General features: G+C 58.8%; 1 protein-coding gene across 1 annotated transcript in view; it reads left to right on the top strand.

Moving 5' to 3' along the window:
- The window catches only part of PPP1R37 (protein phosphatase 1 regulatory subunit 37), a 41,442-nt gene continuing 14,478 nt past the window's right edge, over positions 760-27,723 (top strand). Inside the window, 1 exon segment of the mRNA XM_021094533.1 lies at positions 760-1,303. Within this exon segment, the coding sequence (XP_020950192.1) occupies positions 1,102-1,303 (202 nt within the window). The 5' untranslated portion in view covers positions 760-1,101.

Raw genomic sequence — 27,723 nt, forward strand, 5'->3', positions numbered from 1 at the left:
TGAGCACTTGTGTGGGGGTGGCTTGAGTTCGTGCTAGTTTGCTACTGGCTCAGTAATCTACCTGGTCCATCGCCTGGTAGTTTGGGTGGCAGATTCGCCCCTTGCTTTTGGCATTTCTTCTTTGGTCTAGTTTTTAAAAAAATTAAATCAGAGCTGTAATATTTTAGTGTGGCTCATATTTTAGTTTTTAAATTTATTTTTTTCTTATTTTGGCCGCACCCGCACAGGCATGTGGAATTCCCTGGGCCAGGGATCGAGCCAGTGCCACAGCAGTGACCCAAGCCGCTGCAGTGACAACTCGGGATCTTTAACCCGCTAAGCCACAAGGAAACGCTTAGTTTTTAAATTTAAATTGTATTTTATACAACGCTATCCAAATACAGAGTTATTATTGAAACTGTAGTCTGCAAACAGAAGGCTAGAGACTAGCAAGTGGCGACGGGCTTGTCCCCAGGCAGAGGATCTTTCTGTCAGCATCCACAACCTGTACTCATATATTAACACAGTTCCTATCGCCTTTCCTTTCAAGTTCTCCACCCCTTCTCTCCTTATCGGTTGGCCCAGCCCCACCAAGCAGATGGCTTTTCTTTCTATCTACTCCGTTCCCTTCTCGGTTGCCTGAGCTCGTGACGAGAGAGGCCCGCGGGGGGCGGGAGGGGGCGGCTCGGGTTCGCGCTTGCGCGCTGCTCTGGGAGACGGCGTCCACCTCGCCCCGCCCCCCCGCTCTGCAGTTCCGGCTCTGCAGATTCACCGCTCACGCTTCTTTTTCCTGTGGCCCTTTCTGCCTTTTGTTTGCCCTTTAAACAACCCACTAGACAGCTCTACCTGAAAACAGCTTGAAGTGATTTTCTGCTTTTCTGAATACGAGACGGGTTCACAGGCCCTTAACGAAAGTGCGGCTGCGAACGAGCAGGCGCGCACGGGGCTCGGGGGAGGTGCGCCGGAGCTGCCGGCGGCGACGACTACGACGACCAGGAGAGCGGACGGAGGCGGCGCCTGAAGCAGTGGCGGAGCCCATGCCCCGGGACGGCGGGAGGGTCCGGAGAGACAAGTCCGGGGCCCGGGGCATGTCCCCGGGGCCCCCGTGAGGAGGTGGCGGCGATGGAGATCCCGCCGCAAGAGGCGCCGCCCGGGCCGGGCGCGGACGGCGAAACCGAGGAGGCCCCCGCCGAGGCCCGGTCTCCCAGCCCCGCGTCGCCCCCGGCCGACGGGCGCCTCAAGGCTGCGGCCAAACGCGTCACATTCCCCTCCGACGAAGATATCGTGTCCGGAGCTGTGGAACCCAAAGACCCCTGGAGACACGGTAGCTAGGGCTGGGGCGCGGGGGCGGGCTGGTGGGGGACCTGGGTGTCGGTGCAGCGCCCAGCACAGAGGTGGAGCTCAATAAGTTGCACCTAATGACGGTTTAAGGAGAGAGTTGTCAGTTTAGAGCTGGAGGGTGTTAGAGAGGAGGTGGCTCTTGGGTTGGGAAGGTGAGAAGTAGCTGGTTTATACCTGTTCCCCACGTCCCCACTCCAAGGGACGCTGAAGGCGATCGTTTTAGGAATTAAAACTGTGAGCAAGGGAAGAAAGTTTGGTGGCATGGAAAATTAGGAGGGCTTTGAGTTCGTAGTTCCCTCGAAGGAGGATAGAGCAGCTAGAGGAGGGAGAGTGGGTCAACATGGGCGTTGAAGGAGTTTGATGGGCCCATGGGGATGGAAAGAGGTTAAATCGCTGGCCTGCAAGCCTCAGGGCAAGGGGTGGTCTTGTTGCTCCCTTCCTTGGGTGAAAGGAGGAAGAGGAATAAACCTGGCCTATGGTTGTAGAGGAGTTAGTAAATCTGGGGGTTGAGAAGAGGGAATCAAGGTAAATAAGCTTCCTGAGAAGTAAATAAAGGAGCTGAGTTGCTGGTCAATTTGGGGTGGGAGGTGGGTGAGAGATAGTCAGAGGAGGTGTTTTGGATCTTGGCATTAGGAAGAAAAAGTTACTGCCTGCCTCCTCTTCCTCTCCCAAAAAAGGGAAGCAGAACATTGTCAGTCATTCAGGAACTGAGAAACTTTGGAGCCTGGCTCTAGAAGGATCTTTTTTTTTTTTTTTTTTTTTTTCCTTTCCTTTTTTCTCTTCCCTCTTGAGAAAGAGTTGGGGAATGGGAGATGCCGGTCAGTAGAAGGTGAGAGGGTTGAAGAAGTTTGGTGGCTTGAGATGTTGGGAGAGAGAGAGAGTGAGTGCCTGGGTTATAAGTCCTCTGGGGAAGGTCAACTCAGTGTTGGGACTGAAAGGACAGTTGGAGGGGTGTGTTTTATCCGTTGGGCTGGGAAGGTGGACAGTCGCTCCAGAGACGACTGGCAGTATCGAGTCCTGGAGAGGTGTGTCCGCCTTCTGGGATGGAGCCCACCAAGAGAGGGATTGGCCTGGCTGTGTGACTCTCCACAAGTCAGTCTGTTGGCCGTGGGGAGAGAGGAGGAACCGTTGCTAGTCTGTGGGCAGTGGAGGAATTGGTGGCTTTGATGCGAGAGTGGGAAATGTGGTAACTGGAAGCTGAACACACGCGGAGCCTCCATAAATGGCATCTTGGCCAGTTGTCAAAGAGGCGGAGGGCGATTTCAAGTTCTTGGCTTTGGGAGCCAGCCAAGCCCCTGTGCTCTCGCCCCGGGGATAGGTGGGATCGGGGGAGGGCTTGGAGGAGTGGGTCTGAAGGGGGATAGGTGGTCACTTTGGGGTTGGAGGGCTTGGAGAAGTGGGTCTGAAGAAGGGAAGAGTTGGAGTCGGCCCTGGTGGTAGCGTGGTATCCAGTCCAGGGAGTTCAGAGCCGGAGAGGCAGAGCAGGGCTCTGCTTCGAATCCTGACTCCCATTTACCCACTGCCTGACCTCAGACGGGTTATTTAACTCCTCGGAGCCCCAGTTTTCCCAAGTGTCGGTGGGAATACCCACGCCACGGGGCTTCAGCGAGGACTCCGTAAGATGGCGAGTGAAAACTGGCCGGGTCGAGTCTTCCTAAGGTTGCAGGGGGGCCGATGTTAGGTGATACTGGTCATTTGAGGGGCCAGTCCAGGAAAGCGGGGCCTGGATGCTTCTGCTTCACGGGCTTCCAGGAGAGGGGCAGACCTGCTGGTCCGTTTGTGGGCTTGGGGCCAGGGGAAGGGACGGTGTTCCGTCTGTGGGCTGGAGCGTTGTGGGGGTGCAGCTGGAGAGTCTGGCTGGCAGTGGGCAGGGCAGGGGGCAGAGTTCCTGGTCTGCAGGTCCCCAGAAGAGGAACAGCTGTGTGTTACCAGCTGCCGGGCTTTTGGAAAGCCATTCTCCCCTCTGGGCCTCCGGTTTCTTCCTGTGCAAGCAGAGGTGCTACTGTCTACCGCGGGGCAGTCGTGAGGATTGAGTCAGGTCGTTCTTGTAAGCGCCTGCCACATGAACAGCAGCGGCTGTTGTCCGGGCGGATTCAGTGGGTTTTGGTTTGTTTTCGAGCCTCACGGGCAGTCTGGGAGACGCAGTGAGGGAGTTCCAGAGGAGGAAGAATGTCCAGGAGGAGGGTCAGGTGGAGTCTGGCTGGGACGGGTTGGGAGGTCAGTTGCTGACTAGTCTGCCCGGGGTAAGGACGCGGTGGTGCTAGCTTGCAGGCTAAGGGGTCTGTCATTCCCTGTAGTTTCATGGGGGTGGGGGGGGGCGGCAAGGAGTGGTCTGCACCCACAGTCTGGAGGCGTCAGTGGGTCTGACTGGAGAAACGGACCAGCTTAGGGACTGGGAGGGCTAGTCTGTCTGGGTGGGCCAAAGGGGTTGAGGACTTGGCCTGCCAGTGGAGAAGATGGGTGATCTTGGGCCCCAGGCAGGGGAGGGATCACGGGTGAAGTTGGTGAGTCTGGACGATGGGATTTGCAGGACGGGGAATTGGAGGGCCCAGCAGGACTGAGCAGCAGGTGGCTAGCCTCTGTGCCTGGGGAGGACAGTGGAGTGGTTTGCTGGCCAGCGACTGGCAGAGGGGCGGTGGCGTGGAGGTTTGCCAGGCTGCAGAAAGTTGGGCCAAGGTGCTGCCTAGTTGAGAGGTCAAAGGGTCTTGGCTGGGGGCTTCAGGAAGGACCTGGCCAGTCTGGGGCCGGGGGGTGGGGGTGGGGGGCAGGAGATTTGCTGGAGTTGGTCTGTAAGCTGTGAGAAAGCTCAGGGCATGTTATATGAGCTGTGGCTCTAGTGGGAAGAGTGATGAAGGAGTCATTCTGGGGCCGCAGTGGTGACTTGACCCCAAGGCCAAGGGTGAAGGAGGAGTTGGTGGGCCTGAATTGGAGGAGAGGTCATTCGGAGGCTGGTTTCCATCACAAAGAGAGAGAAGCGGCCTGGGCTGGGAGCAGGTGGCCACTAGAGGAATCAGGGCCCCGGCACAGGGTGCCTATTTGGCAGAGCCTTAGCCTGGGAGGAAAGCTGGGCCAGTCCCTGCTGGAGCCTCTGGCTGGGGCGTAAGAGGGCTGGGACTGGGACTTAGTGTGGTGGTCCCACTGGGTGGGAGCCTCTGGGGGTGTCTGCCTGAGCCCCGTCTGGCTCTCCCAGAGGTCCCATCCTGGGGAACTCCTGGAGGTGAGATGTCTGAAGGCGGGAGGGTCTCAGGTCCTACAGAGGCTCTTCCCACCCCAGCGCTTGGAAGGGCCTTCCCGGGCTCCCATCACATGTGGTGTCCCTGCCTGCCCCAGCGCTGGGGGCCTGGTTATTTTCCTCATGGCACTAACGGCCATCTGCTGCCACCATCCATGTTTGTTCTGTGTTGGTGGGCTCCCTCCCCCCTGGAATGGAGGAGTAGACACCATCCGTCCTTCTTTCCACTCAGTCCCTCGGAAGGCAGACAGCGGTGGTGGTTGAATGAGCGTCAGGGCCATGTGCGCAGCCATTCTGGAAGGGGTGAGGCCAGGCCGTACCTGGGAGCCATCTAGCCGGGGTGCGCTGGGGCAGCCTGGTAGCAGTGTACTGTGGCTCCGGCAAGGCCTTTTATTCTTGCTGAGCTTGTTTGTTCTCTCATCTGTGAAATTGTGATCCCTGCTCTGCTGACCCCCCAGGATATCCGAGTGCATGGGCTGGACCTGGTGGGGCAGGGTCTCTGTGGCCAGCTGCTTGCGAGTAGAAGGGAAGTGAAGCTGGGAGGAGGCTGCCTCCGTCCTGCCAGGCTGGGCATGTGTGCGCTCCTCTCCCCCTGGGGGGTGGGAATGGGCACCAGTGGAGGAGGGGCTAGCCCGATCCCCCCCATCCTGTGGTGGCGGGCCCTGTGGTCCTAGCTCCTCTGAGGTCCAAGGCCAGTCTTGTACCAGCAACTCTTCAGACCAAACTGCAAGAACGACCAGAGGCTCGGTGTCTTCCCAGCTGAATGCCTTGTGCGGAGGAGACACGGGGTTTGCAAGGCAGGCATCAGGGAGCATGTGACAGTGGCCACAGTCTGGGAGGCTCTCTCCCCCTCCCTCCAGTCCCGCCAGTGACTCATTCCCCACTCCCTGACCTCCAGCCTGTGGAGTCTGTCCTGGAGGGGGGAGAGGGAGTTTTGCCCACCAGGAAATTCCTTATGGGACGTGGAGGTGCCTGCAGGGTGCAGGGGCCCAAACAAGCCCACTTCTGGCCTCCTGAGTGGGGCAGGCGGGAGGGGGAAATGGGACAGTGGCCGTGGTGTTGTTCTTAAACGGGGATCAAAGAGGAAGGAAGTGCCTTATTGTTTGTTCCCATTGAAACCCGTGCTGCACATTTAGCCCTTGAAACTGGTCTGACAGGTGGAAAGGTACCTATCAGCGTTGGAGAGAGGCTCTCTTCCAAGTTAAGGCTGGAGTGGTGGTCTTGCTGGGGAGTAGGGAATGGGGTGTGGGGGCAGCTTTGATGCTCTTGCCCAGATTTCCCTCCGGGGCCCAAGCTCACCTCTGATGGCCAGTGTTGGCACGTAGACGCTGCCATGTGACTTTGGGCGATTTGCCGTGTGACTTTGGGCAATTGTTCTCTCTGTCCATGATTTTTCTGTCTATAAAATACAGCTGACAGTAGTCCCTCCTCGTAGGGTGATGGTGAGGACTCAGTTAGGTAACAACGTCCACAGCGAGGCTCGGTGGGTGTCTCCCTTGTTATTCCTGGCGTCGCCAGCCTTCCGCCCCCACCCACAGCCCCAGCCCTTAGCGCCATTGCTGTCACTATTGTGCATTTGCACTCATCTCTCCAGCGCTTCCCTCGTTGGAACCCCACCTGCCGTCTGTCCCTCAGAGGCATCCTCGACATCCCTGACTAGGCAGGGGAAGGACCTCAGGCTCCAGGCCTGGTCCTGTCTGTTACAAGCTGGCTAACTCTGGGCAGGTTGCCTCACCTCTTGGAACTGAAACTTAATCAGCGTGTCTTGGCCCCTCAACCTGAGAGGCAGCAAGGTACCAAGAGTCTAGACCCAGACACCGGCTGTGACTGTGGACAAGTTACGGCTCCTCCCTGAGCCTTGGTCCCCTCCGTAGGATGGGCCTCAGCCCTCTGCCCATCGGGACAGGGCTGCGCGGACGGGACTGTGATGGGAGCGCCTGCGCACTCAGGCTCAGGCGGGCCGCCCTCATTCTTTCCACCTGCAGCTCTTTGTGTTCGCATCGTATTTCCCTCTTCAAGGGCGAGGACTGCGAGTCCCCTCTGTGACCTCAGTCTGGCGCCCGGGAGGCCTCAGGCACTGGACTGACGAGTGCCAGGGAGGGCGGTTTTCCCTCAGATCGCCCACGCCGGTGGCACTTGGGAGAGAGCTGCTTGGAGTCTCGTCTGTCTGTGCTGGGCTGGGGGCGTGCACGGCAGGCCCTCAGTGCACAGTCACTGAGGGGTCGTGGGAAGTGTGTGTGTGTGTGTGTGTGTGTGTGTGTGTGTGGTGTGTGTTTCTGTTTCTGAGTGCCAGGCATCACCACTCTTCTGTCCGTCAGAGGCATTTGGTCCCAAAAGTATGCAGAATTGTGAAGCCAGGCGTCCCGGGCTGGATTTGCTGTGGCTGAGGCGGCTTCTGGGAATGGAGGCCAGGAATCTATGTTTCTAGAAAGCTCCCCAGGCAGCCAGGTTTGGCTGTTCTTTCGCTCAGGGCTCCTGAGTCAGCTCGGCCACTCGGCGCTCCATCCCAAGAGTGCCTTCCAGACCTCAGTGCAGGGGTGGCTGGGGTTGGCCTCGGAGGCTTGTTTCTAGAGCAGATCGGAGCATCTGGCTTGAGCAGATGCAGGGGTTGGACGTGGGCAGCAGCCTGCTGCGGCAGAGCACAGAGGGGCCCGGGCCCAAGCCCTGCTCTCTGGCTGAGCCCACGCATCGCCACTCGCTGCCCTCCTCGTGCCGCCTCCGGGCCAGCGGCATCACCGCAGGTGCTCTCCTCTCCAGCCTGCAGATGCGGGAGCAGAAGCACCAAGAGGGGGCACACAGCCAGGAATGTGGAGCTGGGATTCGAGCCCAGGCAGCCGGCCCGGGCCGCACTCTTAGCCCCCGGGTACGGCCTGCGAGAGTTGCGGTGGGCCGTGCCTCCGGCTCTGCGGCCTGTAGCATTTCTTCTCCTCGGCGCAGAGCCCTTTGCCCTTTGGAGAATGTGGCTGGCACTTCCAGCCCTGCAGGGTGGTAGCAGGGACGGGAGACAGCCAGCGCGAGGGGCCCGGCCAGCCAGCACTCAGAGGGGCTCGCGGTGGTTCTCGGACAGCTTCCGGAGCCCGGGGAGCCTGTCGCTCCTCTGTCCTCAGTGTTGGGTTCTTGCTTGGACTCCCGGCCCGAGGTCTTCCTGTGCCGCACAGTGTCGTAGGTGGCAGGTCCTCAGTGCCTCCGGCTGACCCGGTGACCCCCGTTCACATGGTGAGTGCAGCGTTAGGGCCCAGGAGGTCCTCGTCGAGCGAGGGGGACACCCAGCAAGCAGGGTGCTCAGGCCTCTGGGGAGGAAGAGCGCTCAGGCTGGCAGGCAGGGCAAAGGTGGCTTCTTGGAGGAAGGGCCGTCCAAGGCCTGAAGAAATCCTCCCGTGTGCAGAGCCGTTGGAGGCACGGGCAGAGGGTGGGAGGCAGAGGGCGTGAGTCAGGTGCATCCCAGGCACAGGAGAAAGCTAGTCTTACTGGAGTCCCGAGGCGGAGGCAGGGCGCTCAGAGGCAAGCCTGGAGGAGGCAGGGAGGGAGCACTCAGGTGGGGCCCTGAGGCGTGTTAGCCTGAGGGTGGCAGGGAGCCCGCAGAAGGTTTTTACAGAACCTTCTGGGAATGTAGCATTAGGAAGGCGAGAGGTTGGGGGACCAGGGAGGTGGCCACGGGTCAGGAGCCTGTAGGCTCGCCTTTGTGTGGCCCTGCAGTAGCTAGTAGCTGACATTTTACTTCTTGATTTATGCATCAGATTTTTTTTTTTTTTTAGGGGCATATGGAGGTTTCCAGGCTAGGGGGCAAATCAGAGCAGTAGCCACCAGCCTACCCAATAGCCACAGCAACGCGGGATCTGAGCCGCGTCTGTGACCTACACCATAGCTCACGACAACGCTGGATCCTTAATCCACTGAGCAAGGCCAGGGATCTAACCTGCATCCTCAGGGATACTAGTCAGATTGGTTTCCACGGAGCCACAACGGGAACTCCTATGCATCAGAATTATCTGAACCTCCCCTTCCCCAAGGAGGTTTTGCCATTGAGGTGTTCTCTGTAACACTTCCAAGGTGACAGTTCCCTCCATTCGTTCTCTCCTTGGGTCTCAGCCTCTGTCTCCCCACCCCCGTTAGTTCATCCTGCCCTCAGGTGGGGGGTGAGCGGCATGAGGGCTGTGCAAGTCTCCTTAGCTCGCACACTTCCCAGGTCCAGACACTTTAAAAACTGACCCAGGCCCTGCTGGGGGTCTACCTAATGTAGGTATCCTGTCACCCTTCAGGGAAAGAGCCAGGACTTCTGAATTCCAGAACACGTCTGGCCCTGAGGAAGGGCTCATTCGGGTTGGACGCGGTTGTGTCCCTCCGAGCCTGCCTGGCTCCCTGCTCTCTGGGAGCAAGCCCGCGTCCCGGGGCTGGGAGGGATGAGCACGCTGCCCAGGGTGGATTCAGCTCTGTGGATGTGGGCACATCTTGGAACCTCCCCGTGTCACAGTTTGCTCGTTTGTGAAGCCATTTTGGCAGATGGGGAGTCTCCTTCAAAGGTTTCTGACTCCGGGAGGAGCCAGGCCCAGGCCTTTGCCGTCAGGAGTGCACTCCTGCTCAGGCCAGTCTGGTGAGAGTGCCCTGGTCCTGGACGTCATTGCTTCTGGGAAGCCACCATCACTGCCCATCCTGGCCCCGATGCTGCTCGGGTTAAGGCAGCTCACTTTGGGGGGGCTTTCTGGGCTAGAACTGCGACCAGAGGCTGGGGTCTGGTGTTGCGTTTGCTGGGAGACGTGGAGGGCCCCCTTCCAGGAGGGGGCTCTGCGGCTGACGCCCACGGGAGTGCCCAACGCCCATCATGCTTTGCTTGTGTTTCCCCCCCCGCCTGTTCCCCAGTCACTTCCACGAAGGCCTGTCTTGGTTTGGCTTCCCTCTGTGTCCCCAGAACTTTCCACAGTGCCTGGCACCCCGCAGGCCCCCACCTTGGTGGTGGATGAGGTACACAGTAGGCGCTCTGTAGTCCTTCTCCCCCCTGCCTTGCTCCACAGCTGGTGTGGAGCCGTAGCCTCCGGGTGGGGGAGGTGGGTGGGACGTGTCTGCTGACAGCCGTTCGGCTCATGTGACTTGCCTGACGCCCTCTTGCTCTCCAGCAGGAGCCCCGCATCTGATGCTCTGGAGGCCTTGCGGGAGCCCAGCTGGGATGTCCTCCACAGTGGGGTGGGCGGGTCCTTCTTGGTATCCGCGGGGGTCAGACTTGTGTGCCACCTTCACACCCACCCCTCCGTGTGGCCCAGCCTTAGTCTCCGGCTGTCGGCAGGGCCCTGGGAAAGCCGCCGGCTTCTGTGCAGCCCTCCCCTTTCTGCAAAGCACCGCACCTTCACAGCCAAACTCTCTGGGTTTCTCAGAGCAGCAGGGCTTGTGGGAGGGAGGAAGAGCAGGGCTGCCAGAAGATGAAGGCAAATGCCTGGAAAGTGACCTGCTGAGGGTCGTGCTTCGGGATGGCGGCGGCGGCGGTGATCTAAGCTCTTCATGCACATGTACCCAGTCCTCGCGGCAGCTGGAAGGGGAAGGCTGAGGCTCACGGGTGCCTGGGCCGCACAGGTAGTGAGGGGAAGAGCCCTGCTCAGACCCGAAGGAAGGATGCTCATCCTCCACTCTGTCCCCAGGAGCTTCCCAGGGCTGCTTCCTCACCACAGGATAAAGGCCACGGCTCTGAGCCTGGTGGGAGCCCTTCCCAAAGCAGGTGTCCGTCCCCCCTGTCTGGACCCACAGACTCCCTTTGCTCAGCGTTTCCTGACCAGCTCCTGCTCACCCGTCCCGCACTGGCGCACGAGTTGTCCCCCATAAGATGCTGCTGTGCTCTCCCGGGTTCCCATGACACCACCTCTCACTATTGTTATTTGTTTGGGTCCATCTCCCCGCATTGGGCCCAGAAGTGCCATGAGGGACCGCGTCTTGTCCGATTGGCTCCTAGAGGAGGCAAACCACTGAACACACCCAGGCACCGCGGGGACTCCGAGTGAAGTGGGTCTGCTAACGAGTGCCCCGGGCCAGGCACCTCGGGGCACTGAGAGAGCAGGGGCCAAGGAAATGTTCATTGGGTCATCTGTTCATGCTTCGCCTCCCTCCCTCACCTGTGCTTCACTCTGCCGCGTGCCAAGTGGAGGAGTCCTGAGTGCTCTCTTGTGCTCCCGCTCCATTCCCGAAAAAGCAGACCTTGTTACTTCCTGGCAGCTTCAGATCACACTTATGGACCACTTCCCCCACCGCCTTCCAGACCCAATCCTGATCCCCAAAACAGCCTGGAAGGCCTGGCCCCTGCCACCCTCGCTGACCACACCAGGCTCTCCTTCCCCTGGGCCCTCTTTGGTCCAAGAGCGATGACTTCTTTTCAGTTCCCACGTGCGAGGTGCTCCCCACATCCTGTCCTGAAATGCCTGCCTTGTTGTCACAGCTCTGGCTTGTTTTGCGGGTATCCACAAACCCCTCTTTCCTGGCCCTCTAAATCCTGTACCCCCACCCCCCTCATGAGGTGGTCAGTGATCTGTTTATCTGTGGGCCTGCAGGTATCCTCTCTTGCCCCCCTTGACTGTGAGCATCATGAGGGCAGAGGTGGGTTTGGCTTGGTGCCCCTGTGCCCCCTGGTACCCACAGCATGTGGTGCTGAGCCCGGCTCGAGCAGGTGCTCATGTGGTTGGTAGAGGAGGAAGCCAGATGTGATGCTGGACCTCAGATACTAGGCAGGCCCTGCCCTCATGCTGCCTGGGTCCAGAAAAGGAAGTGTGAAGAGGGGAGGAGGGCACCAAGTCCGCCTCTGGTGTCCCCCAGCCAGACCTGGCAGACCCCCGAGCTGGGCAGCCCGGTGGCGTGCGGGGGATGCAGGTCTGGGATGCACACTCATCTTTGCTGCTGTCTTGCTGTGGGTTGGAGGCCAAGGCACTGCCCTTTCTGTGCAGCGAGGTGGTGTCCAAGGTCTTTTCCCGCTGTGCATGTTTCCCTGTCTCTGTCCATAGGTCACCGTCACCCATTTAGGGCACTGAGTGAGTCCCGGACCTCCTCATATTGGGGGGGGGGGCACCAAGAGAGCCCAGGTTTCTGTAACGAGTCCACCTTTGTGGCAGGCGAGCTGATTCCCTGCCCCACCAGCAAGGGGTGTTGCAGGTGGAGGGGGAGGAGGACGCCAGTGGTGTCCACCCAGCTCAGGCCTCCGTCCCACTCCTTCTCCTCCCTCTCCTTGTGCTCGGTAATCCCCTTCTTTCCTGAGCTTAGGATCCTTGCTTCCTGACCCAGCTCTCCCTCCGCTGATGACAGTGCCCAGAAAGTGCCGCCTGCCTCCGGGCCAGGGAGGAGGGTGGTGATGTTCTTTCTGCTGGGCTGGGCTCAGCCCTCCAGATCCACAGCGCCGAGGTCCCGCTGCCCTCTCCCTGTCTCCCCACTGGACTGTGAGCCCCGGGAGGGCCGGGCCGGTTTGGCCGGTCTGTCCCACTTGTCCCTTCCGCCGCTCTAGGCACAGCGTGGTGCTTAGTGAGTGCTGTTCCATTAGGATGGAGTTGAGGGGTGGGTACAGGCAGAGCCCAGAGACGGAGCCCTGATTAGAGCCCCCACCTTGTCTGGTCCTAGGGGCAGACATCCTAGGCTGGTGGGCTTGGTGGGTAGAGGCAGGCCTTGGGAGGCAGGGCCATCTGATACCCTGTGCTGCCACCAGCCTTTGGGTCCAAATGCCTGTGCTCGCTGCCCACCCAGCCCTGAGAATCTGCGGCGAGCACTGGCCTCTTCCCACTTTGCAGCGTCCATATTATCAGGGGTGGAGGGATAACCTCCTTATTTTATTTATTTATTTATATTTTTTATTTTTTATTTTTTTGTCCTTTTAGGGCCACACCTGCGGCATACGGAGGTTCCCAGGCTAGGGGCCTAATCGGAGCTGTAGCTGCCGGCCCACGCTACAGCCACAGCAACACCAGATCCAAGCCGCGTCTGCGACCTACACCACAGCTCACGGCAACGCCAGATCCTTAACCCACTGAGCAAGGCCAGGGATTGAACCCGCAACCTCATGGTTCCTAGTCGGATTCATTTCTGCTGCGCCACGGCGGGAACTCTAACCTCCTTGTTTTATAAGCGAGGCAGCGGGGAGGAGAAGATGGCCTGGCACTCGGGACAGCTCCTGCCGCTCTCCTCAGCCACCTCTGTAGCTTTGGGGGGCAGAGTGGCACGTCCTAGGGGATGGCAGGAGAGGAGACCTGCATGGTTGTGCATCTGGGTTCCCCTCCCCGCCTTGCTGTGTGAAGGTGGTGTTTTCTTTCTTGGCCGCGCCCGAGGCATATGGAGGTTCCCAGGGCCAGGGATCGAATCTGAGCTGTAGCATGCTGGACCCTTAACCCGCCGTGCCATGGCGGGAACTCCACGTGTGTTGTTTTTTATAGAAGGGCTTTGGGCCCTGTGGGAACGGAGGTTCCCTCTCGAGCCCACCGTGAAGCTCGTGCTGTGTGAGGCTCAGCCCACCCCCGCCCCACCCGGCGGAGCTGGTGAGGGAGCAGGGGGAGAGCACGTGCTGTCACCCCGGAAGCTCATGATGGCTGTGACTAGGGGAGGATCCCTGCTTTGGTCCTTTTCTAACTTAAAAGTGGGGTACGTTCACTGGTTTTGGTTTTGGTTTTTGTTTTTTTTAAAGAGTTGGGAAGTCTGAAGAAGAAAATGAAAATTGCTTCTTCATCTCACCATCTGGAATTTTTTAAAAAAGCTCTTTTGGAATGTGATTCATGTACATTTTACTCGTGTAAAGTGTAAATTCTGTTTTTCACAGACCTGTAGCTCTGCTGTCACAGTCGGGTTTGGAACCGTTTCATTAGCCCCCTAGAAGCCCGGGAGCCCTCCCCCCGGCCTGCAGGCCTCCGCTCATCTGCTTCTCTCTGGTTCGCTTCTGGACTTTTCCTGTAAATGGAATTGTGCCACATGTGGCCTTTCTTGTCTTTCCCTGAGCTTCGTGTTTACAGGGCTCACCCACACTGTGCCCATGTCTGCACTTCATTCCTTGTTATGGCTGAGTAATGTTCCATCGCGTGGAGACGCCTCGTGTCCTCTCTCCATCCTTGGAGGTGTGTGCGGGGTGTTTCCACGGTCTGGCCGGTTTGCCTCAGGTGGCCGTGGTTAGTCACGTTCGGGTTCTGTGTGGACGTAGCTTTCGTTTTTCTAGGCCTGAAATCGCTCCGTCGTGTGAGGACTTCAGCCATTTGAGCAACTGCCAGACTGTCTTCCCAAGCGATGGGCCCCCTTAGCACTCCCTCCACCAGACAAGGGTTCCAGCCCCTCTGAGCCACTTCCTGGTTACTGTCCTTTTGACTCTGGCCACCGAGGGTATGAAGTGGCATCTCGTGGGGGTCTTTGATCTGCATTTCCCTGACGCTGATGAGCGCCTTTTCACGTGCTTCTCGGGCATCTGTGTATCTTCTTTGGAGAAATGTCTCTTCAGATCCTTTGCCCATTTAAAAACTGGATGGTTCGTCTCTTGTCGAGCTGTAAGAGATCTATATATATTCTAGAGGCGAGGCTTCTCAGAAACGACACGCACCACCTGGGATGTCGTCAGCGTGAAATGCCAGAGCACTTCCTGCCCATCTCTTTCCTGTGGCTGGATGTGCTGCCACAGATCCATCAAAATGAAACGAGGTGGTGGCGTTCCCGTCCTGGTGCAGTGGCAACGAATCTGACCAGGATTCATGAGGATGCAGGTTCCATCCCTGGCCTCGCTCAGTGGGCGAAAGAGCCAGCGTTGCCGTGAGCTGTGATATAGGTCGCAGATGCGGCTTGGATCTGGCGTTGCTGTGACTGGTGTAGGCTGGCAGCTGTGGCTCTGATTTGACCCCTAGCCTGGGAACCTCCATATGCCGCAGGTGCAGCCCTAAAAAGCAAAAAAATAAATAAATAAAACTAGGTGAATCCTGTGTATACAGTGGAATGTCCTGTGTTTTCACATCATTTTTTTGTTTTCTACAAAGTCTGATTAAAATCCACTGTCAGGGTGTTGTGATCTGTTCCAGCCGTTTCCACGTTGCTGAGCATCTAGGTCCTTTCCAGTCTTGAGCTGCAGGAATAACGCAGTGCTGTTCATCTTGGCCCATAATCTTTCTGCTCATCATGGGTAGCTTTCCCAGAAGAAATTCTTAGAAGGTAGTTCTACAGGGTCAGAGGGTAGGAACCTTTGAAGTTTCACACACTGTCTGTGCCCACATAGGACTGGAAGCCTGGAGGGACAGGACTTGGTTGTATCTCTTGATTTTTTTTTTTTCTTTTTCTGAATGAATGATGAATGAGTAGCACTTGCATTCGGGTGTCTTGGTGCCAAGATGGTGTTGTGTTTTACTGAGCATTCCTTAATTAGTAGTTAACCTGTTTATCGTTAACCACATTGCATACTTCCGGAGTTGCTTCTTCATGCGCTGTGCCCGTATTTGATTGGCGATGTCTTGTAGGCCTGCTGTCTCTATTTAAGATATTGACTCTCTGGAATTTCATTGTGCAGATATATTTTTTCCCATTTATCATTTGCCTTGCTGCAAAGGTGGAGGCAGCCGAGCCTCCTTTCCTCCTTAGGAGTCAATCCCCGCTTTACTCTTCAGTGGCTCTCGGTAGCAGGGCGCCCTTCTGGCCTGAGCAGCGTGGGGTAGAGGGCACCGACAGGCAGGTCCGAGAGTGCAGAGGAGGGGTATCAGCCCGGGCCCTGGGCAGTGCAGTGCGGGCAAGGGCCTGCTCATGACGGCCAGACCCAGGCCAAGGGACAGCAGGTTCCAGAGAGGTTCCCTGTACACACAACCGCAACTGCTGTTTGCTGTGCACCAGGCCGAGCAACCTGCCGAAGCCAGTGGGTCCCCTCATTTTGACTTGGTGCTGTCAGTCCCTTGCTGAGGTCACGCTCCTTTGTGGAAGGTGGCAGAAGCCAGGGCACCCCGGTCTCTGGACATGTCCAGTCTGCCACAGACGCAAAGGCTCAGCCCCAGACCCCAGTTCCTCCAGCATCCGCATGCCCGGCCCCTGCGCTGGCTCTTCGCTCTGCCTGGGAGCCGTTCCCCAGCTTCTCTGTGGTTACGTTGGTCTGCTCGTGTCCGCTTACTGCCTCGTGCCGACCTGCTCCAGTGTGCGTGACCTGGGAAGGCAAGTTTAAGTGTCGCATTCACTGCTGCAGTCCCGGCGTCTAGAGCAGTGTCTGGCACGAAACAGGCACTTGAAAAATACTTGAAGGAATGAATGAATTTCTGGCTCTTAACTCAATTTTAGGCCTAAATGTTCGTCTAACAGGTCTTTCCCAGTCACTTCCCCCATCACCTCTGTTTTCCTATAAGAGTGTTTTCTTTCTTCTAATTTGTCGTTTTTATTTGTGTGATTCTTTGCCTTCCTAGCAATTGCTCCCCAAGGGCTGGGATCCAGATCTGTTTTGTTCTCTGTTGTCTCCCAGCCCAGGTTGCTGATTAAAGAAAGAGCGAATAGGTCCTTTAGTTTCTGAGCAGACCTCACGAGGGTGAATGGTGTTCCTCACTTTCCATAGCTGAGCAAAGTCAGGTCGGGCAGGGAGACGTTCCAGGCATCCCGTGTCCATCCCTGGAGCCTCGGCTGGGCCAGTCAACAGCTCACAGTTATTTGATTTTAAAATTCCGAACTAAAACTCCCCAGTGCCTCTGAGTCCAGCTGGCCATCTGGTGCCCCTGACCGGAAGCCAAGGCGGGTAGCCTGAAATAGCCCGCCTGGTTCTGACAGAGCTAGTTGTCCCCCGACGAGCACCAGCTTTCTCAGAGGCCCCCTTCCCCGAGCTTGGCCTGTCGCCCACCTAGGACTTTGATGGGCGGCAGTGATGGGAAGCAGGGAGCCGCTGAATGACTTGCAGACCTTTTCCAAGCACCTCGGTGCCCCAGCCCTGTGCTGAGTCCCTTCCCCGTTTGCCTCACTTGATTCTGACAATGACCTTCAGTTCCCCGGGGGTACCGGCAGCTCTCTCGCCTCGGAGCCTTTGCACACACTGTTCCTTCTGCTGCAACACTCTTCTCTCTCCCTCTGCTTTTAAAATGATGGTCATTCAGTTCTTTTCTTGGCATGTGAACTATGTATGTGACACACACGGACGTCAGAGTGTCATGTAATGAAGACCCGTGAACCGGCCTCCCAGACTCGGGGTGCACGTTGCCGTTAACCCGCCTCTGGCCGGACAGGTGGGGAGTGCGGAGTCCTGTGGCCGCCTCTCCGCACGTTGTGATGGTCATGCCTTTTTTTTTTTAAGTCTTATCGTCTGTGTGTGCTGAAGAGTATGCTGTTTGGTTTTGCTCGGTTTTGAGGGTTATAAAAACAGCATCGTGTCGTGAGTGGGCTCCTGGGCTTGCCTTCCTCTCACGTTCAGTTTCCCAGTTTCATCCTTGCAGACAGTTGAGAGCCTTCCATTGCGTGACTGTGCCTTAGACGGTCTGTTGCGCTGTTGCTGGACGTTTGGGCTGTTTCTGGCTTGCGGTATCATCAACTGGGGCAGCTGTGAACATCCGTGTGTACGTCACCCGGGGCGCGAGCAAGAACTTCTCCCAAGGACAGACCGAGGAGTGGCGTTGCCGGGTGTCATTGCTAGGGCTGGGGATGTTCACACCGTGATGCCCAGCCCCCTTGACTGGCTTTTCCCTGTTACCTGTCTGAGTCCTACTCGTTCTCCCCCTTTCTCTCCTTCCCCCTTTTCTTTCCTTCAACAGATACCCATGGAGCACTTGCCCTGTGCCAGGGACAGTTATGTGCCAGGGTGTGATGGTGAATGAGACTCACAGTCCCTGGGCTTGTGTGACCAGTGTTGTTAGGCAGCCCCTCCTCCAGGAAGCCCTCCCTGACCCCCAGACCAGGTTAGGTGCTCTCCTGCCCACTTGGGGTCATCACTGTCTGGGGACGGGGCTGTCTCCCCCACTGGACTGGGAACAGGGCCACGCTCTTTTGGATGCCAGGTCCTCAGCATCGCCTGCACACGGTGGGGCTCAGAACAGGTGTTCAGTGAAGGATCTATTGAGTTACTGCTGAGACACTCACTCTTGAGGCAGGTGGGATCAAGAGGGAGAAGTGGGGTCCAGCATCCAATGCTGGCGGGCCTTAGACTTGGGCCCCAGGCCCATCTGGCCCATCACTCAGTACCTCTGCACCTGGCTGAGCATTCAAGATGCCTGGCCTCAGGGAGTTCCCACTGTGGGGCAGTGGGTTAAAGATCCGGTGTTGCTGCACTTGTAGCTCGGATTTGATTCCTGGCCTGAGAACTTCCATATGCCATGGGTGTGGCCAAAAAAAAAAAAAAAAAAAAAAGAAAAGAAGAAGAAGCCTGGACCCATGCTTGGCTCTGTAGCAGAAGGAGGGGACATGGCCTCTGCCCTCGGCGGCTGAGAGAGGAGCTGCGGCAGGCAGGGCCAGGCAGCCAGGCTTCCCCGAAGAGTGGGGCCACCCAACCCTCTGGGAGCTGGTTGGCGTGGGTGTCCTTTTCAAAAGGGCAGGAGCAAGAGGCCACGTGCACCCTTACAAAAGTGGACAAGGCAAATGTCGTGGGGTCCCAGAGGAGTGGCTGGGCTCACTGTGGATCCGTCAGTGACAGTGGCTGGTGTCTGCAGAGTGCCCTCTGTGGACCAGGCACAGCGCTAATGCTCTCCATGAGTCAGCCTGTCTGTCCACACCCTGTCCCACAAGGTGGCTGGGATTGTTGCCCCGTTTCTCAGATGAGGGCGGACCGTGAGTTGCAGAGGGTGAGTTGGAGGTGAGCTTGGAAGCCCCACAGGAGCCTGCGCCCTTCAGCCCAGCAGCAGCGCTGAGCAGAGAGTTCCCGTCCTGTGTACTTGACTTTTCACAGCCGGCAGGGGGGTCAGGAGCAGTGTCTCCCCTGTGTAGACGGTGCACTGAGGAACAGTCATGCGGCCCCTGGGCCACATTGGAGTGTCGAGACGGAGTCAGCCCGGCCTGGGCTCCCTTGGAGGCCTCTTTTCTCCTGCTCCTTGGTTGGTGCTCATTTGTCCCTAAGTCTTCACTTCTGTGCCCTCAGGTGCCCAGCCCTGGGTAAATATTTGTTTCTGTGCAAGCAGGAGTGGCGCGACCAGTATTTCCGAGCCAGGTGGCAGGGGACAGGTGGAGGCAGCTGGTTTGGGGGGAGGCGCAGAGGAGCCTCCGGGCGGAGCCGGTCACCTTGTCTGTCCTGTGCTCATCCAGCATCTGCTTTCTCAGGAGCACCAGTGTCGGTGCGACAACTGTTCAACCGCACGCCAGCCTCATACCAATCACTTTACATGAGTGATCTCAGGGACTGCTTCTAGAAGCCCCTATGTGTGTGTGGGGGGGGGGGCTGGGGCTGCTGAGAGAGAGGGAGTGAGGGAGGGGGCGCGGGGGGGCCGGGGGAGAAAGAGTCCCATTGGCTCCATTTTCCAGAAGAGGAGACTCGACCATCAATAGCTTAGGGCCTTCTCCCCGACGTGGCGGTTGGGATCTGTTTGTCAGGGCTAGAATCCACTTGGGGCCCTGTGGGGTAAACGAGGATGTCTGTGGAAAGGGTGCAGGGGCCTCTCTCCATTCCTGGGGGTCCCGAAAGCTGACAGGGACCAGAGCTGGTTCCAGCTCTCCGGGCCGCATGTACTGCCGATTTGTTCTCTTGTCGTCTGGTCACCAGCCTGATAAGCCTGGCCATCTGGTGGTCAGCACAGGCCTGCTCGGCCCAGGTCCCTGACCTGGGAGCCTCTGAAGGCTTAGCAAAGATCCCACATCCTTCCTGTCAGATGGGGCCTGGGAGGGCCGGCCCGCCCTTGTGGGGGTTTGGGGACAGCTCTCAGACAAGGGGGCCTGGGCTCCGAAGACACCCCAAATAGGGGCAGCCGCTGCACACTGACTCCCGAGGCCACACCCTCAACCCCCAGGCTGCACAGCTCGCCGTCCAGAAGGTGGATTCACGTCACGAGGCAGAAAGCCACCAGTGTCCTCAGAGGTACACGTCTTCTGGGGACACCCCTTCCAGCTGGGGGCTCCTGGAGGCCGCAGGGGACCTCCCAGCAACGCTTTCCCCCCCACCCCAAGAAAGCCTGCAGTCAGAGGGACAGTCTTGGGCGCTTGTGTTCGGTGGGTGTCATTGGTCTCCACCCACTGCAGGGTTGGATGTGTGTTCCGGGTGGTTCAGGCTGGTATTGAGCTCTGTGCCCAGACACAGCCAAGGTAAAGCGGCCCCGCCTCGCGGGCTCGCCGTTCAGAGGGGGAGGAGAGAGAGATCGCCAGCCAGCTGCTGGTCCAGACCCGCAAAGCCTGGGGGAGGATGTGGGCCAGAGCCTGGGGTCGAGAAGGCGGTGGTGAGGCTGGCGGGCCAGGCTGTGGTTTAGGGAAGAACATCAAACACCTCGGCCTGTCCCCCAGGGCAGGCGCCCCCCGAGCCCGATGAGGTGGGCTCCAGAGCCAGGCCGGCCTGCGTGCTCCGCTGTCCTGGCTGTGCGTCTTTGGCAAGTTCTCCACTTCCTGAGCCTCACTCCCCGCCTCTGGAAAGGGTCAGGGCGGGGTATCGGCCCCAGACAGTGGCTGTGGACAGAAGGGTGGGGGGTGGTTAAGAGCGGGGGCCGTGGAGCCACACTGCTTAGGCCTGCATCCCAGCTCCTCCCTCCCTGGCTCCGTGGCCTTGGCCAGGCTCCTTGACGCCCTCTGCTTCAGGTCCAGATGGGGAGGAAATCCTACCTCATTGGGCCGTCGAAAGTGGTAATGAAGTAATGATTCTAGCAAAGTGCCGTGTGAGTGTTGGCTGTTGTTGGAGTGATACCTTAGAATTGAAAATTGTGTAGTTCCCGTCGTGGCGCAGTGGTTAACGAATCCGACTAGGAACCATGAGGTTGCAGGTTCGGTCCCTGCCCTTGCTCAGTGGGTTAACGATCCGGCGTTGCCGTGAGCTGTGGTATAGGTTGCAGACGCGGCTTGGATCCCACGTTGCTGTGGCTCTGGCGTAGGCCAGTGGCTACAGCTCCGATTAGACCCCTAGCCTGGGAACCTCCATATGCCGTGGGAGCGGCCCAACGAAATAGCAAAAAGACAAAAAAAGAATTGAAAATTGTCTATCATGCAGCAGGAGCTTGGGTTCTGTGTGCGCCCTATGCGGCCGGGGACCCAGGATTAAGGCCTCGACTTCCCCCTTCATCCTAGAGCACCATTGGCTTTATCCAGCACCCGCAGAGTGTGAGGCTCTGCGGTGGGCAGGGTGGGGATCTGCTGGGCTCCTTCTGCCCCCAGAGCTTGGGAAGCTGTAGGCATCTTCTGACTGCCTCTGTTTCTGTGACAGGATCTTCACTGGGGCCAGGCGGCTTGGAAGGTCAGGACGCACATGTAAGGGTGAGGCCAGCGGTCCCTGCCATCCGCGCCCTTCATGGGAGTAGGCAGGTCCTTCCTCTTCCCCGTCTGGGGCCCAGGGCCCCGGCTGAAGCCCCTGGCTGGTTGTGGAAGCCCAGCCCACTGCCCCCTGCAGCAGGCATCCTGCAGCATGTGGATGTAGGGTTAGGGTTAGGGTTAGGGTTAGAGGCAGCACCAGCCTCCCTCCCAGGAGGGTCAGGGAAGGACATTCCTGTCACCCAGGAAGCTGCGGTCATCACGGCCCCTCAGCAGGCCTGGGGAGGGCACAGGCTTGAGAGGAAAGGACTGGCCATCCCAGCCTCTCCCAAGGGGCCTCCTGTCCAGGGCACAGTGCATGACCCGCCACGCGTCGCAGGGCTCTGAGCCAAAGGAACGGAGGCTGTTCCGTTGACAGAGCACTGACGTCTCTAGACTCAGGGGGCCCTTGGTCTAGGATGGAGCAAGCAAGTTAACAGATACACACTGAGTTGTATCCCTGAGGACTCGGAGGGACTCGGTGGAGAATGATGGGTGTTGGAGGTGTCTGTGGGGTGCTGCTTTTTCGGGGGGGGGCACACCCTCGGCATATGGAATTTCCCAGGCTAGGGCTCGAATCGGAGCTGCAACTGCGGGCCTGTGACTCAGGCACAGCAACTGCCAGATCCGAACCTTGTCTGTAACCTATAGTGCAGCTCATGGCAATGCTGGATCCTTAACTGAGCGAGGCTAGGGATCAAACCCACATTCTCATGGATCCTAGTTGGGTTGGAAGAGCCATGACAGGAACTCCTGGGATGCTGCTTTAGAGAGGAGTTAGAGAAGGCTTCTCAGAGGAGGTGACTTTTGGGCTGAGTCCTGAACAACAGGTTAAGGAGAGCTGGGCGTGGGGGAGCTCTGAGCCCTGGGAATGGCAGTTGCAGACCTGGAGACAGGAACAGACAGGGTCAGGCCAGCGACCGGGCGGCCGGGAGGGGTGTATGAGCAGAGAAAGGGGCGAGCCCGTTTCAGGGCTGCGTCGGGGGCCTTGTCCTGGGCGAGGAGGTCAGGGCTCAGTCGCAGGGCAGGCCCAGACTGTGGAGAGCAGCGGCAGCAGAGCCCGGCCCGTTCCTCGGCGCGGTCACTGTTAGCTCATTATGGCTTGCTTGTCTCTGAGGGGCCAGGACTGCGAAGGTGATGGCGTTTCCTTTCCGGGGGGGGGGGTGTCTCTCTACACCCCCCCCCCACTGGGTTTCCTGTGTACCGCCCACCCTGGCATGTGGTTCTGAAGGTGTAGACCCAAACCCACCACCTGCAGATTGCCCTCCTTGGCCCTGGCAGGGACACAAGGGGCTGCCCAAGCCAAGGCTGGAGCCAGCTTGTAGACCAGACTGGCTGGAGTGAGGGGCAGAGGAGATCCTCCTGAGTGGCGCCTGGTGTTGGTGGACCCTGGGACTGGTTGTGTTTGACGTCATCACTGGCGACATGAACCCAGTGGGACGGGCCCTCTCTGCTTGGGAGGTTAGCATTTCTAGCCTCAGTGTGAGTCCCTCTCAGTTCCCCAAAGGCTGGTGGGGGTGGAGGAAGCCTTAGCGATTCTTCTTCGGGAAGAATAGCTCATGACCAGTGTCCCTTCATTTATCCTGAAGAGTCACCAGCAGAGGTTTTTTCAGTACAGGCTGAGCTGCTAGAAATCCCTGCTTGGGCCTCCACCTGCTGGCAAAGGCAGCTGCTCCCCTCCCCTCTGTCTGGGCCGTGGCACTGCCCTCATTCTCTGTCCAGGCCCCCGGCCCCTGGTCCCTGGAGCAGGCGGTGGTGCCCTGATCTATGCCGGGTCCTGGGGAAGCCCCCGGCCTGACAGGGAGAGGTCCCCAGGGGTAGTGGGCTGGGGAGTCCCAGGCCTTGGATTCTACCTGAGGTGGGCGAGGACATCCAAGGACGCTCCCTCCTGGCAGGCGAGTAGCCGTGGAGCAGCTTTGAAGTCTCAACTAGGAGCCCGAGTCAGTGTCACTGTCACAGGGCTCCCTGCGAACTTGGGGACACCCCATCCCCAGGATTGTGCTGGAACTGTCGGCCCCCCTCCTCCTCACTGTGCCCCTTAGATTCCCCTAGACGACCTTCCATCTAGCTGTCCTGTCCCTCACGGTCCAGGGCTGAGGCCTGTGTTTTTGCTGCCTGCTGCCTGCCTGCCTTCAGCCCTTATTCTTATTCGCTGAGCACCTGCTGGGCCAGGCCCTAGGGAGCCACCAGCGTGGCTGCCACCAAGGCCAGGCCTGGCTTTGTAATTAAGGCTGTTGTGAAAGGCTGGCCTTGGCCTGAGCCAAGGTGCCAGCCCCAGGCGTGAGCCAGATGTCCCTCCCTTCCCAAATGCTGCCTCTGGGCCCCATGCAGGCCACCAGCTCTGAGCAGTTGCTTTGCCCCGCTTAGTTTAACTTCGTATTATGGACATTTCCAGACACAGGCAGCAGCAGAGCATAACGAACCTGTCGGTCCACTTCCCGGCTCCCGGGAGCTGCCTTGCTGCTGCAGTAGTGGGCACTGCACCCTAAGCCAGTCACTGTCTGTCCTCTGCTGTCGTCCCCCCAGGGCTGGGACGAGACTGCTCTCTTGTGGCCCTGCCTGTGGGGGGCGGTTGTATGTGGCGCTTGGGGAAGAATACAGCCTCCCCCCTGCCTGAAGGAGGCTCCAACCCTGGGATGTGGCTTTGGGGCCACTGGGGAGCCCAGGACTGGGGGTCTTCGTTCTCTGAGTCCTGAGGGGGCTTTCCCTCGAGGCTCCATCTGGGTTCGTTTGCTTTCTCACGATGATCCCTGTCTTTATGTCTCCCCCTCATGTCATAAAGGTGGCGTTCACGGTGGCGCCGCTCTGCGCCGTGCTTTTCTCATCTGTGCCTTGGAGGTGGTTCCCCGCCGGCTCCGAGAGCGTCCTCAGTCTCTGACCGCAGAGGCTTCCAGCGCTTGCGCAGACCAGGGTTTGTGGACTGCTCCCCTGCTGATGGCTGCTCAGTTCTCTATTCGCAAACAGTGCTGTTCTGAGGAAGCGTCGAGGTATCTCGCTGCACTATTGCAAGCGTGTCTGTAGATGAATCTCCACAGGGGAGTGGCTGCACCAGAGCGGACATGAGTGTGTGTTTTGGAATTTTGACTGGTGTAGCCACATGGCTTTCGAAGGGGATTATACTGGCGGGTGGGCCTGCCTCCCAGTAGTGTCACCAGCATGTGCTGTCCGGTCGGTGGTGTTGGCTTGTCTGGAAGGTGGCAAATGGCATGTCGGTGTGTGAATGGGAATTTCTCTTTATTCTGAGAATCACAGGGCGTTTAAGAATTCTGGCTCGCGGTCTCCTGCTTTGCAGAGTGGACTGGAGGAGGCCTTCTTAGAGGGGTACAGGGCGGGGAATTTGACAGCTCTCACAGTGAAGGGCCCCTCCCCAGCCCCGAGGCTGAGGATGCGGGATGTGGGGACGGCAGACCGGATCAGCTGCCGCCTCTGCTTCCAGCTGGAAAAGCGTCCTTGGGCAGGTCACTTCCCATTTCAGGCCTCGTCTGGAATGGGGGGGAGGGAACCCCTACTTCTCAGGGCTGTTAGGAGGCATAAATGAGATCAGGTTTGTAAATCACTTTGTCTAGAAGTAGGTGCAAAACGACGGCTCTTCCAGGCACCAGAGAGGCGTTCCCTTCCCCGGCTCCTCTGCCGTCAGGCGGAGCAGTGCTTTGTTAATGAATGCAGGGCAGTGGCTGGAGTCGGGGATCAGAAGCATAGGCCTGGATTCAACACCCACTCCGCACCCCCCTTGGGACTTTCCTCCTGGGGCTTTCCTCCTGGGTGTCACCCCATGTGTGAGGCCCATGCTCTTGGTTGCAGGATTCCCAGCAGAGAGGTGTAGGGGGTGGAGGGTGCCACAGGTAGGTGGAGAACCGGGCCTAGGAGGGGCGGGAGTGGGTGTCTGGGTGGCGTCACGTGGGGAGTCCCTCAAATAGAGGAGGGAGGTTAGGGGCTGGCAGTGCCTCCCCCACCCTGGAAAGACTGGCAGGTGCTGCAGTGAAGACTGACACTCGCATGGCAGGGTTCCCACAGCCAGGACCTGAGGGCTGGGAGGTGGCCGTGGACAGAGGCGAACCACTGGCGTCGGGCCTGGTCTCGTGGGGCCTCTGGAAGGAAGCGCTGCCAGCAGCACCTCTAGGGTGACCCTCCCATCCCGTGCTCCGGACCGAGGCCCTCCATGGGCGCTCCCCCACCAGCCTCCACGCCGACCCCCTCCTCTTACACACCCTAGCCCCTCCCAGGCCTGCAGCCCACCATGCAGGCAGGTGCTGCGGTCTCTGCTGCTGTGCTGTGTTCACAAAGCTCCCTTTGCCAGGATGCCATTCCCTCGCTGCTGTCTCAGTCAAGAGCTTCTCGGAGAGGCTTTTCCAGGGGCACCCTCCCCAGTAGATCACAGCCTGCCAGTGCTCCGCGCCTCCGTGTGCCCCCCGCCTTCCTGCCTGTGACGCTGCTGTGCGGCAGCCTCCGGGTTTGTCTCCCTGACCACATGGGGGGCTCTGGGACAGGGCTGGCACATGGGCATCGGCGGCTGCTTATGGGGGCCTTTGAGGGAGGGGAGAAGGCTGTCCCCGGGGGAGAACACACTGGCCAGCCCCGCCCCTCTGCCCTGCAGTCCCCGGCCCCATGGGTGGAGCCCCATCTCAGCAGGCGCCGTGAGGGAACCCCGGAGGGCAGCTCTGCTGAGGCCAGGACCAGCTTCCAGACCCAGGGACCGTGATCTCTGGCAACCTCCGCATCCTCTATTAGAGAAGGTTGCATTTCTAGGCCCCCCAGACTCCTTCGTCCAGCCTGAAGCCGAGCGGCTGAGGGCCGTAGGTGGGCTGCGAACAGGCCCTGCCCCGTTCTAGCTGTACAACCCTGGCAGACAGTTAGCGTCTGAGAGCTTTGCTCCTCCGTGCGGTGATGGTGGTTGGCCTGGGATCTCTGCTCTGCGGGATTACAATGAGGATTAAAGATTCCGTCTCAAAGTGCCAGGCAGAACACCTGTAGCGAGTGAGGGTGGAACAGGGAGCAGCTGGCATCCTTCCATGCAGGGGCCTCTGCATTCGAGAGCACGATTCACACAGAGTCGTTTCTGGCAGGGTCTGGGCCCTGGCATCCTGCTCACCTCCCTCCAGGCTTCCTTGTTCAGTGGCCTTCAAGCCGAGCCTCCACCATAGTCTCTGCAGATGGAGCAGGACCCTGCCCCCCAGCGTCAGAAAGCCCAGTCTCCCTTCAAGGCCTCGGACTGTGCCCAGACGTGTCTGTCAGTCCCTGATCCTGTCTCAGTGCCTTCTCTGTGCCTGGCCCTGAGCTGGGCAGTGTAGGGGATGTGCATGGACCCCAACCTTGGGGCTCCCAGTCCAGCAGGGGATATAGACTGGTCCCTAGACAGTGACAGTTGAGTGTGGGCAGGGCTGAGATAGGGGGACCCAGAGGAGGGACCTGACCAGCTGAGGGCTCACAGAGGGTCCCCTGGAGAAGGGGACCTCTGAGCTGAGGGTCGAAATGAGTGTGGTGTCTAAGAGGAGGGAGGGTATGAGGTGCCGTGAAGCACTGGGCCTTTCTGGGAAAGGGGAGAGTTTCGGGTGTGGCTAGAGCACAGCGCAGGGAGGGGTCAGGGTGGGAGTGGGGAGGCTCCAGTTCCTGGACGAGGCTTAAAAAGAGCCTCTGAGACCTGGCTCCCTCCTGACCGCCTTGTCCTAGCTCAGCCCAGAGCATTCGCAGCGCTCTCCTAGGGCCTCCGTGGATCATCTGTGTATCTCTCCTCCCAGATGGGAACTGAGGAAAGGCAGGGGCTTGGGCAGAGCCACGCCTGTCCTCCTCACCCGCCCAGAGCACACAGCAGACCCTGGAAGATGTGACCCATGACGAGCAAGGCGGTATCAAAGTTAGAATCCTTCTGAGTTAGAAGCTTAAGTCAGAGGGGCTGAAGCCAAAAGGGAGGATTTGTTGTCATAGGGATCCGAGGGGTCCTGAATAGTTTGGCTTCAGGCCCGGCTGGACCCAGGGTCCCAGACAACGTCGTCAGGACTGTCTCTTTTTACCTCTGAGCTCCCTTTTCCTCCGAGTTGGCTTTGTTCGGAGGAGGCGCTCTCCTTTTGGTGCATGCCAGGATGGCTGTCTGTAGCTCCAGAAGTGGGAGGCAAACTCAGCCACCCCTGTGGGAAGAAGGCCCTTATTTCCTGATAGCTCCACCGCAGGCCTTGGGACCGGCTCTGGCTGGTCCTGCAAGGGTCAGCTTCCCGTCTTCCACCAGTCACTGTGATAGGGGCTGTGTGGTCAGGGCCCCTTTGAGGCGGGGATCTGTGGGGAGTGGCAGTAACATAGGTGTCCCACTTGGGGTCATGAGGGAGCTGGGGGACCAGTGCGGTCTCCTTGGGGAAGGCGGGCGGGTAAGCAGGGCGCTTGGTGCTTTCCCAGGGCAAGGCAGCCTCAGCACAGGGGCACCTTGTACGTCTGACACGGCAGCTGCTGTGGGGCTGCTGGGGGCTCTAAGCTTTAGGCCCCCCACTTCCCTGTGCCTTTGAGGTTGGTTTGTTTTGCTTTTTAGGGCTGCACTGATGCATATGGAAGTTCCCAGGCTGGAGATGGACTCGGAGCTGCAGCCAAGCGTACGCCACAGCCACAGCAGCATGCAGTCCAAGCCTCATCTGTGGCCTACACCACAGCTCATGGCAACATTGGATCCTTAACCCATTGAGTGGGGCCAGGGATCAAACCTGCATCCTCGTGGATACTAGTCGGATTCTTTTTTTTTTTTTTTTTTTTGTATTTGGTCTTTTTAGGGCCACACTAGCAGCATGTGGAGGTTCCCAGGCTAGGGGTCTAATCAGAGCTATAGCCGTCGGCGTATGCCAGAGCCACAGCAA

Source organism: Sus scrofa, chromosome 6 (assembly GCF_000003025.6).
Source record: "Sus scrofa isolate TJ Tabasco breed Duroc chromosome 6, Sscrofa11.1, whole genome shotgun sequence".
In the NCBI taxonomy this organism is placed as follows: Eukaryota; Metazoa; Chordata; class Mammalia; order Artiodactyla; family Suidae; genus Sus; species Sus scrofa.